General features: G+C 38.4%; 2 protein-coding genes across 2 annotated transcripts; one reads left to right on the forward strand and one right to left on the reverse strand.

Annotated features, from left to right (window-relative positions):
• The first annotated feature begins 937 nt into the window (after positions 1 to 937).
• LOC122657857 (peter Pan-like protein) lies at positions 938 to 10,368 on the forward strand. The gene is made up of 7 exons (XM_043852651.1): positions 938 to 970; positions 1,075 to 1,251; positions 3,158 to 3,388; positions 8,509 to 8,601; positions 8,780 to 8,967; positions 9,634 to 9,827; positions 10,139 to 10,368. Exons 1-7 carry the CDS (start codon positions 953 to 955, stop codon positions 10,189 to 10,191), a joined length of 954 nt encoding a protein of 317 aa, XP_043708586.1. The 5' UTR covers positions 938 to 952; the 3' UTR covers positions 10,192 to 10,368.
• Positions 10,369 to 11,615: 1,247 nt separating this feature from the next.
• LOC122657859 lies at positions 11,616 to 15,936 on the reverse strand. Its single transcript, XM_043852656.1, has 2 exons — positions 15,662 to 15,936; positions 11,616 to 11,897 (listed from the first exon to the last, which is right to left on the reverse strand). The coding sequence occupies exons 1-2, from the start codon at positions 15,825 to 15,827 to the stop codon at positions 11,833 to 11,835; spliced, it is 231 nt and encodes a 76-aa protein (XP_043708591.1). The 5' UTR covers positions 15,828 to 15,936; the 3' UTR covers positions 11,616 to 11,832.
• Between the last annotated feature and the right edge of the window lie 1,260 nt (positions 15,937 to 17,196).

The following is a 17,196-nucleotide window of genomic DNA, read 5'->3' on the forward strand; positions in this document are numbered from 1 at the left end:
AGAAGGGGGAAGAAGGCCACTAGGGCAGCAAGCAGTCACACGACAGCAACAATAAAAAAACCCATTTTTTAGATGGTCAATACCTTCAATCGTAGGTTACATGAAACTATATAAAGATAAAGAAAAGATTTTAACCATAACCTACTAGATCAGCCCAATGTAGTGGCAATGTCCCTTACTTAAAAGAACACTAATAAAAGAAAGAGAATAGAGTGAGATTCCTAGTCGAGTTGCACATCCCCTTTCTGAACTGGGTTGTGACTTGTGAATAGTGACAAATATCCATACATTGTTGTTAGGACCGAGTAAAATAAAACCACGGTGAACCCTTGCGGCCTTGCACGCTGGAAATTTGAGATCTCATTGAAACCAAACCCCTAAACCCTCCCCCTTCTCCCAATCTCTTTCACGGTACACAAATGCCACGGCGTAGTTCTGTAAATTTTGGTCCGGGGAATCGGTACGTCTCTCTGTCTCATAGTCTCATTAACGCCTTGATAGTTTCTTCCAGTTTAATATCTTCACAACTGAATTGAACAGAGAAGTTGTCTTCTTGTCTTTCACCCCTTTTTTCTAAGTTGTTATTTTGTTTAGCTTTCTAAAATGGTTTCCGTGTTCTCGGTAAGGTATTCATAGAGAGTTTAAAATTTTAAATTATTAGTGTTGAGCAACGTTTTCAGGAAGCATCATGGAAACAATACATTGACAGCTTAAAATCACTATTCAAATATCTAAAATGACTATTATCTGTACAATTACTTTCCTTCAGTCGCATCATAGTTTGAACTATTCTTCGTTCACTTCTTTACCTGCTTTTGGGGATTTTAGATGGAAATTTACATGTAGTTTGGTTCATTTATAAGCATTTTGGTCTGACTTTGCTGCCAAATTATCCTTTCAGGAAGCTATCTAAGATATAATAAACCCTAAAGTCGAATATTTTCTAGCTGAAATGGCCCGCTTCCCAAATGTAAGTTAGTAGATTTGTTCCTGTTGTTCATTCTTTGAAATATCCATATTAATTTATTTTTCCACATTGAATAATTCGTATTCCTGTGAACTGAAAAAAAGAAGAAAAAGAAGAAGGTGTTCAGTAAGCCGGTTCTGAAGAAGCCCAGTGTTGATCATGTCACGGGAGATAAAATACCCAAGAGCTTTGTGTTTTCAAGAGGAAAGCTGCCGAGTTCTCTGAGAAAGCTGCAAATGGACTTAAGAAAGTTGATGCTCCCCCATACTGCACTTAAGCTAAAGGTAGCTGATATGCTCCATTATTCTTTCTTATTTTCCCACTGTGTTTTTGAGAATTCACAATTGTCTAAGAAAGTTCTCTTTGTTGGTATTTATCGGTCAATATTATTTTTCTGGCATAAACATATGTAACGGAGGCCTCTGAATGCTCTACTAGGGGGGGTTTGATTTGATTCAGATTGAAGAAGCTAAAAGAGCCAGGTATAGGGCTAAAATGACTCTAGGAGAAGTTGAAAGATATGCATGGCTTAGAACTGGTAACTAGTATGGTGTTGAATAGCGCTGATTGGAGAAAAAGGATCCATGTAGCTAACCCCATTTAGTTGGGATAAGGCTGAGTTGAGTTGAGATGAGACATTTCGTGGAATATACGCTATTTAAGAATTTGACTAATGTAAGGTCAGATTATAGACAACCTAACCCCAATATTACCCACAACATTGTTTGACAGTCCCAGCAATAAAAATCAACAACCAACCACTAAACAAGGCTGCCGTAGGCCAAAGTCAACCAGAAAAGTAGCAAACTCAGAATTGCTTGATATGACCAATGGATGGGCATAACCTTATAATCAAATAGAGGTCCAACAGAAGGGATGAATCCCAAAAAATTACAGACCAAACTAATGGTCAGATGTGAAGATATCAACAGGTCACCAAATTAGAAAATAAACTCAGAATTAGAAGTTTAATGAAAAATACCAAACCAGCCAACAGAACAGGCCAAACTGGGATCGATGGTAGCCCTCAATGAGTAAGATTGATCCTCCAAATTTGAGCTGATTCCAAGTAGTGGTTGTGGAGATATGGTTCCTTCAAGTTGCAGCAGCAGCAGGCTTCAAACAGCCCAACCGAGCGCACAGAACAGAGGAAATAGATGGCTTCTGTGTGATTGATCAGCAAGGTCAAGCCAGGACCAATATAGTAGTCGATTGAAGGCCTTAGGGAAGTCAACTAAGCCTCAAAATATTAGCACAATAGGGTCTTTGGTTGCTGAAATAAACTAGAACAAACACCAGCACATAATTAGTAACTGCACCGCAGGTATGCTGGACCTTCTCAACCAGTGGTCTATCTTCCAGCAGTTGCTAGCCTTATTGAAAAGTTCTAAACAAGTCTCTGATCGCAACAGAAGGACACGGTTGCAGTGTTGCAGACAGGGAAATCAAAATAGAAAGTAAGAGAAGAGAGGGGAGTTTGAATAGAAGAAGGGGGGGGGGATAGATGGGTATCTCAGCCTGGGCATCTCACCCTCACAGCCTCTATGGGACAATAGTTGCACAAGCAATCAATATTCAACTTCATTTAAATCGTGGGGAGGCCTCTAAGGGCCATTACATTATATAGACTCAAGGATTGAGCCCAAAATAGAAACAATGAAAATAAGAAGTCTTCTAGAAGAACTGTCCTTGAGTTACAAGTAATTCAACTTTGCTAAGAAATAAAATTGGAAAGCAATTAAAATAGAAACTCTAACTTAGCTTAGACTAAAGGTGTCAATGTGTACTGAGTACCGAATACCGAAACTGTTTCCGTACCGAATCTGAAAACAGGAAAGGAAATTTCAAACCTTGGTGGAGACAGAGATGTGCTAAAAACACCCTTAGAGAGTGAGATCAGCCGACTCCTTCATGAAGAAAACCATGATTCTGTGAGGAATTCTCACATGCTTTGACTTCTTATAGTGAATAGAATTTGTCTCAACATATCTACTGCTTAAGATTAACAAATTCATGGCTAAAAAAAGGTGGTAAAGTTAGGCTTTCTATAGATGTAGAACAAATTCAGATGTTTCATCTTTCCATTGATACCAAGGCATGGTCTGTTATGGCTAATCATTGTGCACTTTTGTAGTTTATTTGCAAATATTTCTGAATTAGCTAATTGATGTTTCTCTGTTTGCTTGGCAGGAAAAGAAACAGAATAATCTTAAGGATTTTTTGAATGTTGCTGGGCCAATGGGTGTTACTCATTTCCTTATATTATCAAAAACAGATACAGCATCCTATCTGAGGGTTGCAAGGACCCCCCAAGGCCCTACCCTTACATTCAAAATACATGAGTATTCATTGGCAGCTGATGTTGCTCAATCTCAGTTGCGTCCTAGATGCCCTCCAGAACTTTTCAAGAACTCTCCTCTGGTGAGCTTCTAACCAAAGTTTCCACTTTTTTTTTGTGAATTTGAATGTTTTCTTGTTCTTGGTGAAAATATGGAAAACAAGTGAGGGCCTATACAATCCTCAACAATCCTCAGAGTATCCTTAACTGCCTTCACTTAGAATATAATTGCATTCTTGGATGCACTCAGATTGCGATCTGCTATTAAGTTGACTTGATAAAGCAATGCCCTCAACAAATAACCACGGCATTGGCCTCTATAGGCTTGATAATAAATGGAAGAAAGTAGAACATGTCTTAGCCAATGTGACTGCCTTAAATAAGGTTCCTTACTTTTCACAAGGGAGCAATCATAGTTATCAAGCTGGAAAGGCAACCAAGGCGTTGGAGAGGGCCCAAACTCAAGCCGACACAGCAAGGTAGGCCAAGATGCCCAAGGCGTCTGGACGCCTTGATAACTATGGGAGCAATGCTTAATGTAGTCCTAGATTGGTAGAAGACTAACTAGGAGCCAGTAAACCAGGTGAATCGGCTAGGTTAAAAATAGGTTTTTGGCGAAATTAGGGTTAGGGTTTGATGTATGGGTTATGTCAAGTTGAGGTAGGGGAGTCTATCAGTGAAGGTCCTGAGATGTTATGGTGGATGGAAGTGTGTAAACTTGAATGGGCAGCAAGTTAGAGTTAGGGTTTTGGGTTTTGGAAAAGAGGAAAAGATGGATTTCTAGGGTTTGGCTGGACAGAAATTAACCAAACTTGAATGGTTTTCTTAGGAGGGTATGAGGGATAATCGGTCAGATTTGTAAACTGTTCTGACGGTTGGTTTGTGCTGGGCAGAAATTAGGTATTGGGAAAAGTGAAAACTAAAGGGGGAATGTTAGGGTTTGGTGGTTTAGAGGATTAGAAGAAGAAAGGTTATCCTTAAAAACTTGAGATTATTTACTGTTTTGCCATTCAACTTTGGATTTGAGTGCTGCTTTATTTGGGTGGGCCCTTGGATCCGCATCACATTATAGTTGCTTGGATGCTGGCTCTAAGGGTGTCAAATTGAAACCGAAACTGAAAACCAAAATAGGATCCAGACTAAATAACCAGAACCAAACCGAACCAAACCAAATAGAATTTGGTTACAACATGGAACTGAGGAACAGAACCGAGGCGGGACTTGGTTACTTTCTGAATCCAACATAGGAACCAGCGGTTAGAACCGAACCCGAACCGAATTTGGGTACCAATAATATATTATAGTAAATGAATATAGTATAATACTAATATATTATAATATATAGTTTTCCAGTATCATTATTAGATTATACTACTATATTATAGTTTAATATATTATACTATATGTATATATATAGTATAGACCAAGTGACCAAGTGACCAAGTGGTCACGGGTTCGAGTCTGGAAACAGCCTCTTTTCGAAAGTAGGGGTAATGCTGCGTACATAATGTAATTCTAGATTGGTAGGAGACCAACTAGAACCAATAACCAGGATCTTCCATGGATTGGGAAAATCAGCTAGGTCAAATTGTGTGAAATTGTGAAATTAGGGTTAGGGTTTGATGGGACCCAGGGTTAGATGTTAGGGTTAAGAGAGTGTGGATTATATGGGAGAGAAGAGATGCTGAAAGTTATAGTTAAATCAGATGACTCAATCTGAAATTATTGAGGAATCCTAGTAGAAATAGGATTGAGGGCATAGTTGGCAAGGCGGCAAAGCGACCCAAGGCGTTGGAGGGGTGTCTAAGCGCTTATGCAACAAAACGTCCGCCTAGGCGACCAAGGCGCCCCCAAGTGTTATTTTTATATTTCCCCCTTTTTTAACATTATTTAGTTTGCTACAATATTTTAATATGCTACAATTTATACCTTATATCATCAAAAACCAACATTAAGCCTTCTCAAGTCATCAAAAATCAACATTAAGCCACATTAAGTCACATCAAGTCATCAAAAATCAATATTAAGCCATATCAAGTCATAAAAAATCAACATAGAACTAGAAGACAACAGAACTAAAGAAGCAAGCTATTGGAAGTTTGAAACAATCAAACATACATTTGGTTTATACTAGTCTCACATTTGGTTTATACTGTTCTATCTCACATTTGGTTTATATTGTTCTAAGAAAATATGATCTTATCTATGAGTAATTAAATTGTTCTCGATTTAGAGAAATGTTCTTGTTCTCTAAGAAGTTTGACTAGTCAGATGATTTTATTTTACATGAGATTTTTAGTATTCGGTAGAGCACAAAACCAGCTTTCCATCAAATCCCAAATCGCTTAAATCTGATTTATATTGAAGAAGTTATGTTCCAGTTAAACCTTATTTGGTATGCGCGAATGCTGTCAAAATCGCTCTGAATGAAAATATTTTTTTAGATATCAAAACAAATGAGTATTTTACTATATTTTTGGTTTTTAGCAATGTTTTACCATATTAAAATTTATAGAATTTTTAAATTTGAGAAAAACCCCAGCATTAGAAAGTTGAAAATTTTACCTACCGTCAAAAATCCAGTTTTTGTTCTTGAACTGGGGAGTTGACTTTTTTTCCTTTTGGCATTTGATTTTTTAACTATTTTTATTGGATTCAAATAGGGGTTATTTGCTTATTTATGAATAATATCTTAAGTAAATGTTTTATACCAAATATAAAACATTTACTTAAATGATGTTTGGCATACATAAGGGCCAATACCGGGTTCGATACCAATACAAACCAGTGCAAGGCGCCTTGAAATAAGGCGGAGGTCACCTAGGCCCCAACAAAACCGCCTTGGCCGCCTTGACAACTATGATTGAGGGATAAAAGTGTAATTTCAGATAATTGGCTGGATGGATGGTAATGAAATTTGAATCAAGTCTCTCTTTAGGGTTTGAGGAAGAATATTTCAAAATTTCAGCAGGTTCTAACGGTTAGATTTTGCTGGGCAGACTTCTCACGAAAATCACCTTGCATGTGACCTTCTAGAAGAGAAGAAGAATAAATGCAGAATTTCAATTTCAGACTTATTTGAATATGTTAGATATATAGGCCAGAATACCGTAGGGGTATTCTGGTCCTTTCCTCCTCTTGTTTTATTCTCTTATGTTTATTCTTTCTTTTACTATGTAGGGGCATATTTGTCCATGTACTTTTGTCTTATTAGTATAAATAAAGGGCTTAGGGAATCAAATCGATTCACCTAAGCATTAATCCAATTCTGTTTTGATTACATGGCATTAGAGCCACGATATCTCTGATCTGTTTTCAAAAACAAAACCCCACCCTCCCCTTGTGTTATCCTCTCTTTCCCTTCTCTCTCGATCTTTTTTCTTCCCCTTCTCCTTGCTTCTTCTCCTTCTCTAAGGGCAGCACTACAAGAGGTGATCACATGATCTAGTTGCTGCCCTCTTCCCACCTCTTTTTTTTCATGACCTATTGTTCCTGTTCGATGGCTGCTGCTGGTTCTTCCCTGCGGTAATTGGAGTTTCCAATTTTTTTTGAAGATCAGGCCCTGTGATTTGTTGGGATTGTTTCTCCCTATATTGGAGACCTTCTGCGACAATGGACTGCTGCTATCACACTTCATATAGGTGCTGAAGACCCCTTCTCCCATTCGATCTCTTTCTTTCAAGGTTTTTCTCCCACAAAACCCTGTACATTCTCGATATTGGGACTAGGGTTTTTTTTCATCGTGTTAGTATATCTTGACCCTTGCAGAGAAATTCCAGCAACTGAATTTGTTTCTTCAAGAGATCGGCTATGGCAGAATTGAAACTTGAATGGAGCTTGATTGGAGATCGGTGGAGGGTGTTGGGGAAGGGGATGGCTATCTCAGATCACCCTAGGCATCTCACCCAACCTATCTCAAGATTTTTAACAAAGGCTGAATCCAATATTTCATTAATCAAATTCGTGTTCAATGCTGGCCTCCCTTACAAATGTATATAGAAGACTCAAAAATAGACTTAGACACTAAAAAGGAAAGGCCTAACCCTATCCTTAACTAATAACCTAAATAGACTAAGAAAGTGAAATAATAAAGAAAACAGACTTAAAACAGGACTCTAACTAAACTAATGAACTAAATCCCGTATTTTAGGCCCATTAAATTGGCCAATTACAAAGTAAACCCATGGGATCAAAAGTCCAACACCTACATAACCCAAACCAAAGCTTATTTTTAATAAATAAGCCCTCTAAGTGACTTATTTACATCAGTACATTATGATTCTCCCCAGCCTCGGTAGTGGCGGGAGCCTCATGCACTGGGTACACCCTATAGACCAAGTACAAGAAGCGGAATCGAACTGTGTAGGAACCGAATAAGAACCAGAACCATACAGGTTCGGTACGAGTTTCGACGTTCAAAACCGAGGCAGGCCTTGGTCCGGATCTTTATCACACTGATACTCCTTGGAACCGAACCGAATATCCCTGGTTCCAGACCGATTTACACCCTTAAATACTGCTACAAATCCCAATCCTGCTGGGTCTGGGGATACCAAGGGCACATTTGGCAATGTTTCTGTTCAGCTGGGGTGATTTGGCCTGCAGAACACCCTAACTGTTTCTGTTATTCGAGAGTAACACCCTAACTGTTTCTGTTATTCGAGAGTATTTATGAGCCATGTGTGTCTCTTGAGACAATTTTCTGTTACCCACTTTTTTGAAGAACCACTTTTGTTCCTGTGGAACACAAAAACAGATCAGTGTATCCAATTATGATTCTGGTGTTTTTGTGTTCCTGCATGAAAATACTGGAAACAAAAAATAATACTAGAAACACCAGAACGTTACTAAGCATGCCCCGAAACTATCCCACCATTTTTGGCAACTGTCATCAGATGGGCCAGGCCACAAAGTAATTTTTATGGGTTACACGTAATTGATTTTCAAGCGAAAAAGGCATGCTGGTTGGATAATTTCAGCCCCTTGCTTACTATGACAATTAATTGCTGTATTTTTTAAACAGAAAAAAGAAAATGTTTATGTTGACGATTCTTGTACTTATAGTTAATGTTTATGGTTCTTGCACCCCAATTTCTTTTATACCACATCTGAACCTAATCTGTGGTAGTAAAATGTTGTACTTTCTTGTTGTTCTTGTTACATGATTCTGTGGCTTATTATGGAATGGAAAATTTACTGGCAGATTGTCCTTTCTGGTTTTGGGACTGGAGATCAACATCTAAAGCTCACAACTATTATGTTTCAAAACATATTTCCAGCCATCGATATCAATACTGTGAGTGCTAGAAAAGTTCTCAACTCACTAAGCTGTCTCTCTGCCATTTGTGGTCGGCTGGCTGTTAAAATAATTTCTTCACCTGATTCTTTATATCGGACATGACTTCTGTTTGATCACTCTATATCTTCTGTATTGTATTTTTGTTAATTTGTGCACTGTCCTTTTTCTGGTGCAGGTTAAACTTGGTTTATGCCAAAGAATTGTGTTACTTAATTATAATAAAGAGACAAAGCTTATTGATTTTCGGCATTATTCCATCAGATTACAGCCTGTCGGTGTCTCCCGTAGACTTAGAAAATTTGTGCTGAACCATCAGGCACCGGATTTGAAGAGTCTACAGGATGTCAGTGACTTTGTGACTAGGTAATTTATCTTTCTCTGTTTGAATTTGTGCTAGAATAAATGATTGAATCCAGGTTGGACACAGGAAAGAATGATGCTCTCTCTATTCTGTTTATTATAGTTTTGACAGAGTTGATTCTAACTTAGTTTTATCCCCCTTTATCCTTTATAACATCAGTTTATAATGCTCCTTATGCTTTATACCATGGGGTTGGCCATTTGTTAATCAATAGAATTTGAAACTTTCAACCAAAACATCACCACAAGTAAAGTGGATACCAAATTATTTTTTGGGTTATCTTTCGTTTCAATTTAACATTTCTGTTTATCATTACGGTTTCCTTCAAAGTACTACCAGTGTCTAATTATTAATTTTCAGATGTTAATATGTTATGGCATTGTTTAGTATTCAAATTAATTTTAAACATATTGAGCCAGTATGGAAGTAATTCATATTAACAGAAAGCTCATAAATAACTGTGGGAAACATGGTTTTGGTTAAAAAACAATGATAATTTAATCTGTTCATGTGACATCACATATTTTTCTTGGAGTTATATTTGTTTAGTGGTTAAATTTATTTGTTGCAAGTGAGGCCATATACACAGTGTAGTTCTACTTGATATTTTACCTTCCTGATGCTATCAGGTACCTAATGTTATTTGATTATAAATTGTAATTTTGCAGGGCAGGTTATGGGTCAGAAAGTGAAGGAGATGATGAAGCGGCAACAGTGAGTCTACCAAGTGATCTTGGTAGAGTTAATAGAGCTTCAACGAAAAGTGCTGTCAAGCTTCAAGAGATTGGACCTAGGATGACTCTTCAACTTATGAAAATTGAGGAAGCATTAAGTTCTGGTGGAGTCATCTTCAGTGAATACGGTAACTTGATTACATCTTGCAGTCAGTGCTCATTAATAGGGGAGAAATGGTAACCTAGGAGTCATTCTTTCTTTTACATATTCTTGCATGTGCCATTTTTTTTTTCCTGGGGTTCTCACAAAAAAAAAAAGGTAAAATTAAAATAAGCGATCTCTAATCCCAACAAGATGTATAACATAAAGAATGAGCAAAAATTCTTCATGCACCTGTTGTTGGAGAACAAAGAATGAGACAAAACAGAGATGGAATAAGTACCATGAAGCTCTGTATTTGTCTTTTTTATTTTAATTTTCTGTACCTTCTTATTTCAGGAAGTGGAGAAGATGCAAAAAAGCAGGAAAATCAAGAAGTCGATGAAGGTTAGTCTGGTCAAGTAGTCATAGCCCGGCCCTAGAGACCAAAAAAACAAGATCTGTCTGACTTGATGCTTCTTTTTTTGGGGGTGAGGGTGGGTTTTGGGTTGGGTGTGGAATTGGGGACACTAAGGTTGATATTGTCCATGGAAACGGCATACAAAAAGTTTTGGATGGGTTTTGGCTGATCTCTCTCCGAGTCTATACAAATTTTTTATTTCTTTAAGGTTATATGAGTTTTTTCTTCAAATCAAATGAACGATCTTTGAGCAGGGTTATATTTCCTGTTAACATTCCATTTGTGTCCAGATAAATATTTCTAAGGTTTTTACTTCAATATTCTCCTTTCCTGTGGGTTTTGTCTGGAAAAAAAGTGGTCTTAGGTGAACTCATCTATGTTGTCAGATAAGATAGTTCCTGTGATTGCTTATCTGGAAGCCATGTTTGACATGTTCTTGCTTTCCATTGGCTTCGCTGGCGAAAAGACAATCCATTTGTACTGCTTCTGAGATTATGTTCGTTCTTTGACACATAAAGCTTTTAGGTTAGAATGGCCTACAACATTTTTTCCTGCTCTCCTCGATTTCACAAAGAATTTAGTGGTATGGCAAGCGCTACCTCACCTCTTCTGTTCGTGCCAAGGTTCAGTTGCACCATCTCCGGTTCTTGGTAATGCCATCTGTCTTTTGCGCTTCATACGCCAGCTCCACTGTCGTCAACTATCGATGGCCTGCCTGAGGTGTAATGAGGGTGTGATTCAATGAAATGAAACAAGGTAACTGATGAGAAAAACTCAGTTTTGTAGGACATAAATGGAGGAAAGATGAAAATATAATATCCTCCTTTATGCTTCTTTCTTCATCTCCAAAAAAAAATCTCAAAAATGAGTCTTATCCTGCAATATTCTTTGAATCAGCAAGGTAAAAGTAGGCACAACCGATCAAGTGGGAGTTCAAGATCCCTGAATCCTGTGCTTCCATCTTTGTTAAGAGGAATAGAAAGTTCACTTGCAAAAGTTTCAGTCAAAATCCGAACTTCCCTAGACCTTTAGCAGATGGTCATGAAATTAACAAAGAAAACATTCACAATTTCCATCTTGTATGGAAGATACAAGTGAGAACGGCACAAAAGAATGAGATTCAATCGCCACAACTGTAACCAGAAAACTGGAACCAGACCTAATAAATATAATTGATGGTTTGTTCCTTGCATCTGTGACTACGAAAATATTCAGGAGGGCATGAGAGGACTACCTGTGTTATCAATCTTGAACATTATTTCTTCTCTTTTGAGTTGGATAATTGTGACACTTATGACTAGATTGCATTCAAATGTAAGACGTTCCTTCTTAAAATCATATCAAGCCTTTGAATCTTAAGTGTGATTAAACATTGTGTTACTTCAATCTTGCTAGTAAAGATTTCTTATGAGTGGAGAGATTAAAAACCCTCCTATTTCTAAAACCTATGGAACAACAGTTGGTCAATAACTTCCGTTGATATATGCCTCAAAATCCAAGTACGAAGACACTACCAAATTCAGGGCTTCTTAACAGAACCTATAATTAATAAAGTCATCATTTAGCACACAATGCCCAAAACCTGAAGCATGAATGCTTCACAGTCCGTCCATTTCTTCTCTCATACAGGCTTTCAGAGAATTTCCTCGGAAGGAATCTCAAATGTTGCTCCAGCATGCTCTTTCTCAGGCTTTATCACTGCAACACAAATATTTGTTTGGGATGGTCAGGAACGTTGTTAGAAATGGAACATCAATAGCAGTAGTAATAGGAAAGGATCATCCTAAAGCAAAATAAACACAAGCATAAACTATGGAGATAACACACACTCATATTTAACCTTTCAAAGACTACTACATAAGAGAAAAGCTTTATCCATGGCTGTTACGTGCACCTATGTTAGGCACATGATGCATAAGAACTTAAGAAGTTAAGTAGGTAGGGGTTAGTTTCCTTATGATTAGTATATCCAAGTAGTGGTGTTAGTATGGGAGAAGTTAGTGTAGTACAATGAGTAGTGGTAGAGTGGAGGGAGTTGTAACTAAATAGTTCGGATGACGGGCAAGTTGTGTAATGGTTGCCTCCATTATGCAAGCCTATTAATTAGTAACTAGCAATCAAGAAGGTATCTGGAATTTGAAAAAAAATCTCTTAGAGAAGGAGGCCGGACTTCCTCCGTAAAGCCTAAATCCCCACAATTTCTCTCTTTTCTTCTGATCTATCTTATCCACCAAGATAGGGAAACAAAATCAATCTACGAACCTATCAGCTTGGTATCAGAGACAGACATGGCGGAGGAGCAAAGACTTAGTAAGTTGGAGGCAAATGTGGCATCCCTTGTCATCGGACAAGAGAAACTATGGGTGATGTTCACCCGCCTTGAGCAGATGTTTCCCTACCTTGAGCAGTTGGTAGCCGGCTTCAACGGTCAAAATGAGTCTATTCAGGCCAGCCACTCCTTTCCAGACTCCAGTGCTACCCAAACTGGACAAGCTAGAACTTCTCCATTCCAGTGGCATTAATGGTGAACCAAAATCTCTTCCTATAGATGTGCAAAGCGAAACCCCACAGAATGGCTCACTTCTTGTGTGCTTTGGGGAGATTTTAATTGACTTTGTTCCAACTGTTGGTAGAGTTTCCCTTGCAAAAGCGCTGCATTTAAGAAGGCCCTTGGTGGTCTTGCAAATTTTGTTGTTGTGAATTCAAGACTTGATGGCTTGTCAGCATTTATTGGCAAGGAAGGTGAGCGTGAGTTCATGTTTTCCCTCCATCCTAGTGCACATGTGCTTTTCAAGAACAATTCCAAGAGGAAGAGATCCTTCGATCATTTGACCAAACCTTTTGGTGGAGGGCCAATAGGGAAGAGGGGAAAAATCTGAGAAGAAATTGTAGCAGGGGAAGGGGAAGGGATCTCATGCACAAACTCACACATAGGTGAGCACCAACAATTTCAATATTCACTACTCAATCTGTCTTCAACATTGGTTACAATGCAAGTATTTAAAGAGAAAAAACCAAATACAAAACCAAAGACTCAAGGACTCCTAGTTAGATTCTAAAACTGAAATAACTTGCAACTTGCAATTCAAACTCTATCCAATTCCTACGTATTCAACAAATAAAAAACTTAAATAAATAAATTACTTCCAATCCTTAGTGGACCAAAAACCCAGGTTGGACTGGTTCCGACTGGGTTTGGGTCTCCAAAGCCTATCATGTTGGTCCAACAAAAGACAATTTCAAGGAGGAGAGAATTTTTATGTGCACCTATGTTAGGCACGTCATGCATAAGAAATTAAGTAACTATGGGTTAGTTTCCTTGTGATTAGTATATGCAAGTAGTGTTGTTAGCATGGGAGAAGTTAGTGTAGTACAATGAGTAGTGGTAGAATGGAGAGAAGTTGTAACTAAATTGTAGGGATGATGTGTAAGTTGTGTAACAATTGCCTCCATTATGCAGCCTATTGATTAACAAATAGCAATGAAGAAGGTATCTGGAATTTGCTAAAAAATGTTTCTTAGAGAAGGAGGTCGGGCTTCCTCCATAAAGCCTAAATCCCTACAATTTCTCTCTCTTCTTTTGATCTATCTTATCCACCAAGATAGGGAAACGAAATCAATCTACGAACCTATCAATGGCCCTCCCAATGCACGGGGAAACTTAGGAGTGTGAGGAAACTACAACTAGGATAATCAATTACAAGTTGAATATGCAGGTTGAGTCACTAGGATGGCCAACTAGACTATCTTCTGACACAGGAGAAATCCCATGTGAAACCAGGATTCATCACATGGGAAATCCAACTAACAGTTTATATTGTAAAGTGTGGAATCCAACAAGTTCAATGTGACCAATATGTACACTTAGGCTTTTAATAACATAATGAAGGCCTATAAAGGGACTTACAACAACGACAACAACTCAGCCTTATCCCAACTAAATGGGGTCGGCTACATGGATCCTTGCCCCTCCAATTAGCTCTATTCGAGGTCATACTTGATACAAAGCCTAAGCTATGCATGTCTTTCCTCACCACTTCTCCTAAGGTCATTTTAGGTCTGCCCCTGGCTCTTTTAGTTCCTTTAATCGGAATCAAATCACTCCTCCTTACTGGATCATCCAAAGGCCCCCGTTGAACATGGCCATGCCACCTCAAACGACTTTCTCATAGCATATCATGTATCGGAGTTACTTCCAAATCACCTCTAATATGATCATTCCTTACTTTATCCTGCCTAGTTGTTCCACTAATCCATCTAAACATCTTTATCTCCGCTACACTAAAAAACTCCATAATTCAAAATTGGGTATGATCTTAGAGATAATCAGAGTCCATTATGTGGAGGAAGTGCTATTAAAGGAATAGATGAGATTGCCGTAAAAGGTGCAAAGGCACCGCTGCTTCCACGACCAAAGACCAACAGTGGTCTTTTCTGAGGTTACTTATTAAGGCCCCATTCGGTGGAGTGAATTGAAAAACAAAAATTTCATTGCTTAAGAAATGAAATGAAAAAGAAGAAGACAGCAACTTTGTTTCGATGTACCAAGTCCCCCCCCCCCCAAAAAAAAAAAATGTTGATTTCATTCCACTTTTGACCACTGTCGCTTACTTTACTGTTTACCCAAAGAAATAGAACCATGGCTTGTTAGTTTGGCCCAAAATTACACCCAAAAACTCCAAAAGCAAAGGAGGAACCCCTCCCACAGAAGCAAATCCTAAAACATGAGCCTCAATTGGATGGTGTTCTAGCTGTTCTTTCAGGTAAACTTCTTTAGCAATTTCAATAGACCCTTCCTATTTTTACCAAAAAAAAAAATAGACCCTTCCTAGCAAAACTCTTCCATTTAGCCGGATTTTATCTGATCCTTCATTTGCCATAACAATGCATCATGACCTAGTAGTTATATCTAGCATCCAATTCTAATACATCTCCCAAGCCGCACCCACCTTCAGTTTCTCCACCTCGGAGATACTAAAAAAGAACCAAATTGCAAGGGGGCAACATATATGACATTGTAGAGGATCTTTTTTTTTTTTTGGCTAAAAGACATTGTAAAGGATCCGGGTAATCGTTGGTGGGTCACTGCCAATTCATTAATGAAAAGCAATTTTCAGTTCTGAAATATCTTTCTCGCAACTGTTCTATAACCCACGAAAAAAAGATACTCTACATGAACCCAAGATGCATTCTTTGTGGAATCTGGAGAAATACTAATAAATTAATCAGGTAGTTTCAACATTCCTCTTGTCTGGGTTATCAAAGATTGTTAATAACAAGAAAACAGAAAATTCAAATACAGTAGATGGAATTGACGAGGAAATTGATCAAACATATGATGCGCATGGTAAACAGACTCGAACGAACGGAATTATATATCGAAAAAGTCCATGAACGATAGAGATAATAAAAGTTCTACATGTGTCAAAGTGAGAAGGTGGGGGAGAAAAAAATTAATTTACCGTAACCGCCACCGGAGGGGTTGAGTTTGGCCTGGACAATCATAGTGGAGATGAAATCCGAAGCATCACGAGCGTCGTCAAGGAGCTTCTTTATCTCAGCTTCGGATGTAACGTTCCGACTGTCCTCGAATTTGTTCCTGACCTCAATTGACGACTCAGTCCACATCAGCGTGTCACCAGCAAATGATTCCCGAGTTGCTCGAAGCAACGCTCTGTATGCGTTCAGTACTTCCGCTCTTCCTCCTCTCTCCCTCTCTCTCTCTCTCTCTCTCTCCTCTCTTGGTGAATCGTTTGTTTTTTTATTTTTTTGTCTGCAAATGAGCCAGGCTCCGATTAAGCGCCTAAAATAGAATCGGTTCAGGAGTTTATCGGGCCTGGTTCAAGGAACTTGTAAGTTCCAATATCCAGGACAAGCATCCAGGGTTTCAAAAATCAGTGCCTTGGATCGGGAATCGGTCGGGATCAATTCCCATTTTGAGCGTTTTGAATCAGAATATTCATGCCCAGATTCCCCCAATTTTTGCCGCTTCAAGCTGATTCTAAGGTTAATATGGACCGATTCCAATCGGATCTGAATCAAGAATCTTCAGGGATCGATTCCTCACCCATTCTTGGTTTTAAAACCATGGCATGCAAGCATCATACCAGTAACCATAGTTACTTCTTTTTAACCAATCAGTCCTATTGAAATTAACTCCCCTCTATTGGTGAAGGTCCGAAATACCCTTTTGGGTCAGATCCCATGGGTAAAGGAGAACTCCATGGGAAAGAAATTGACTTTTGATTTACAAGTATGTCTACTATTCACAGTATTGGATCTAGTATTAATCACCATCGATACCGATATGTATTGGACAATATGGATTGGAATTAATTGCAAGTTTAAAAAACAAAAACTTTAGGTATCATTTCAATGTCTAAAACTCTGACCTGTGATGAAGGAACCACCTACCATCATTGTTATTTCCCCCCGTCCCTCGCCTCCCCTCCTCGCTCTGAAATACCCCTCACAGTCAACAACACCCACCCATCCAAGCACAATGATGACCAACGGTGCTCGTTTACCCACCAACCGTAGGGTGAGGAAAACCTGGTTCAAAAAATGAGAAGATCATAGGTGGTCCGAATAAGAACACGTTTTTTCAAGGGGAGTGTTTTTATGCACGACCAATTGACCAAACATATATTTTAAAGGGTAAAATTTAAAGAGAAAAAATAAAAAGAAAGGTATTATCAACCATTTGACAAATACGGAGGATTTTGTTCCATTTTTCAAATTTAAAATGTTCTGTCCTATGCGATCCCAACCACATTGTTAATTACCTGATCCACCCACCAAGAAACTTCTCTCCTTTTTCCAAATTTAAAATTCTTTCTACATGCTTATTAGCTCCATCTTAAAAAATAAAATACATAAACATATGGCCAATGAGAGCGCCTGCTCAGGCATTCAACATGGGGATGAGGTGGTCATTTTGTCATCCCCTATGTCTGGACGAAGGAGCAAGCAACTTTCTTTTTTCCTATAAAAAAAA

The sequence above is a fragment of the Telopea speciosissima genome, chromosome 4, assembly GCF_018873765.1.
Source record: "Telopea speciosissima isolate NSW1024214 ecotype Mountain lineage chromosome 4, Tspe_v1, whole genome shotgun sequence".
NCBI lineage: Eukaryota > Viridiplantae > Streptophyta > Magnoliopsida > Proteales > Proteaceae > Telopea > Telopea speciosissima.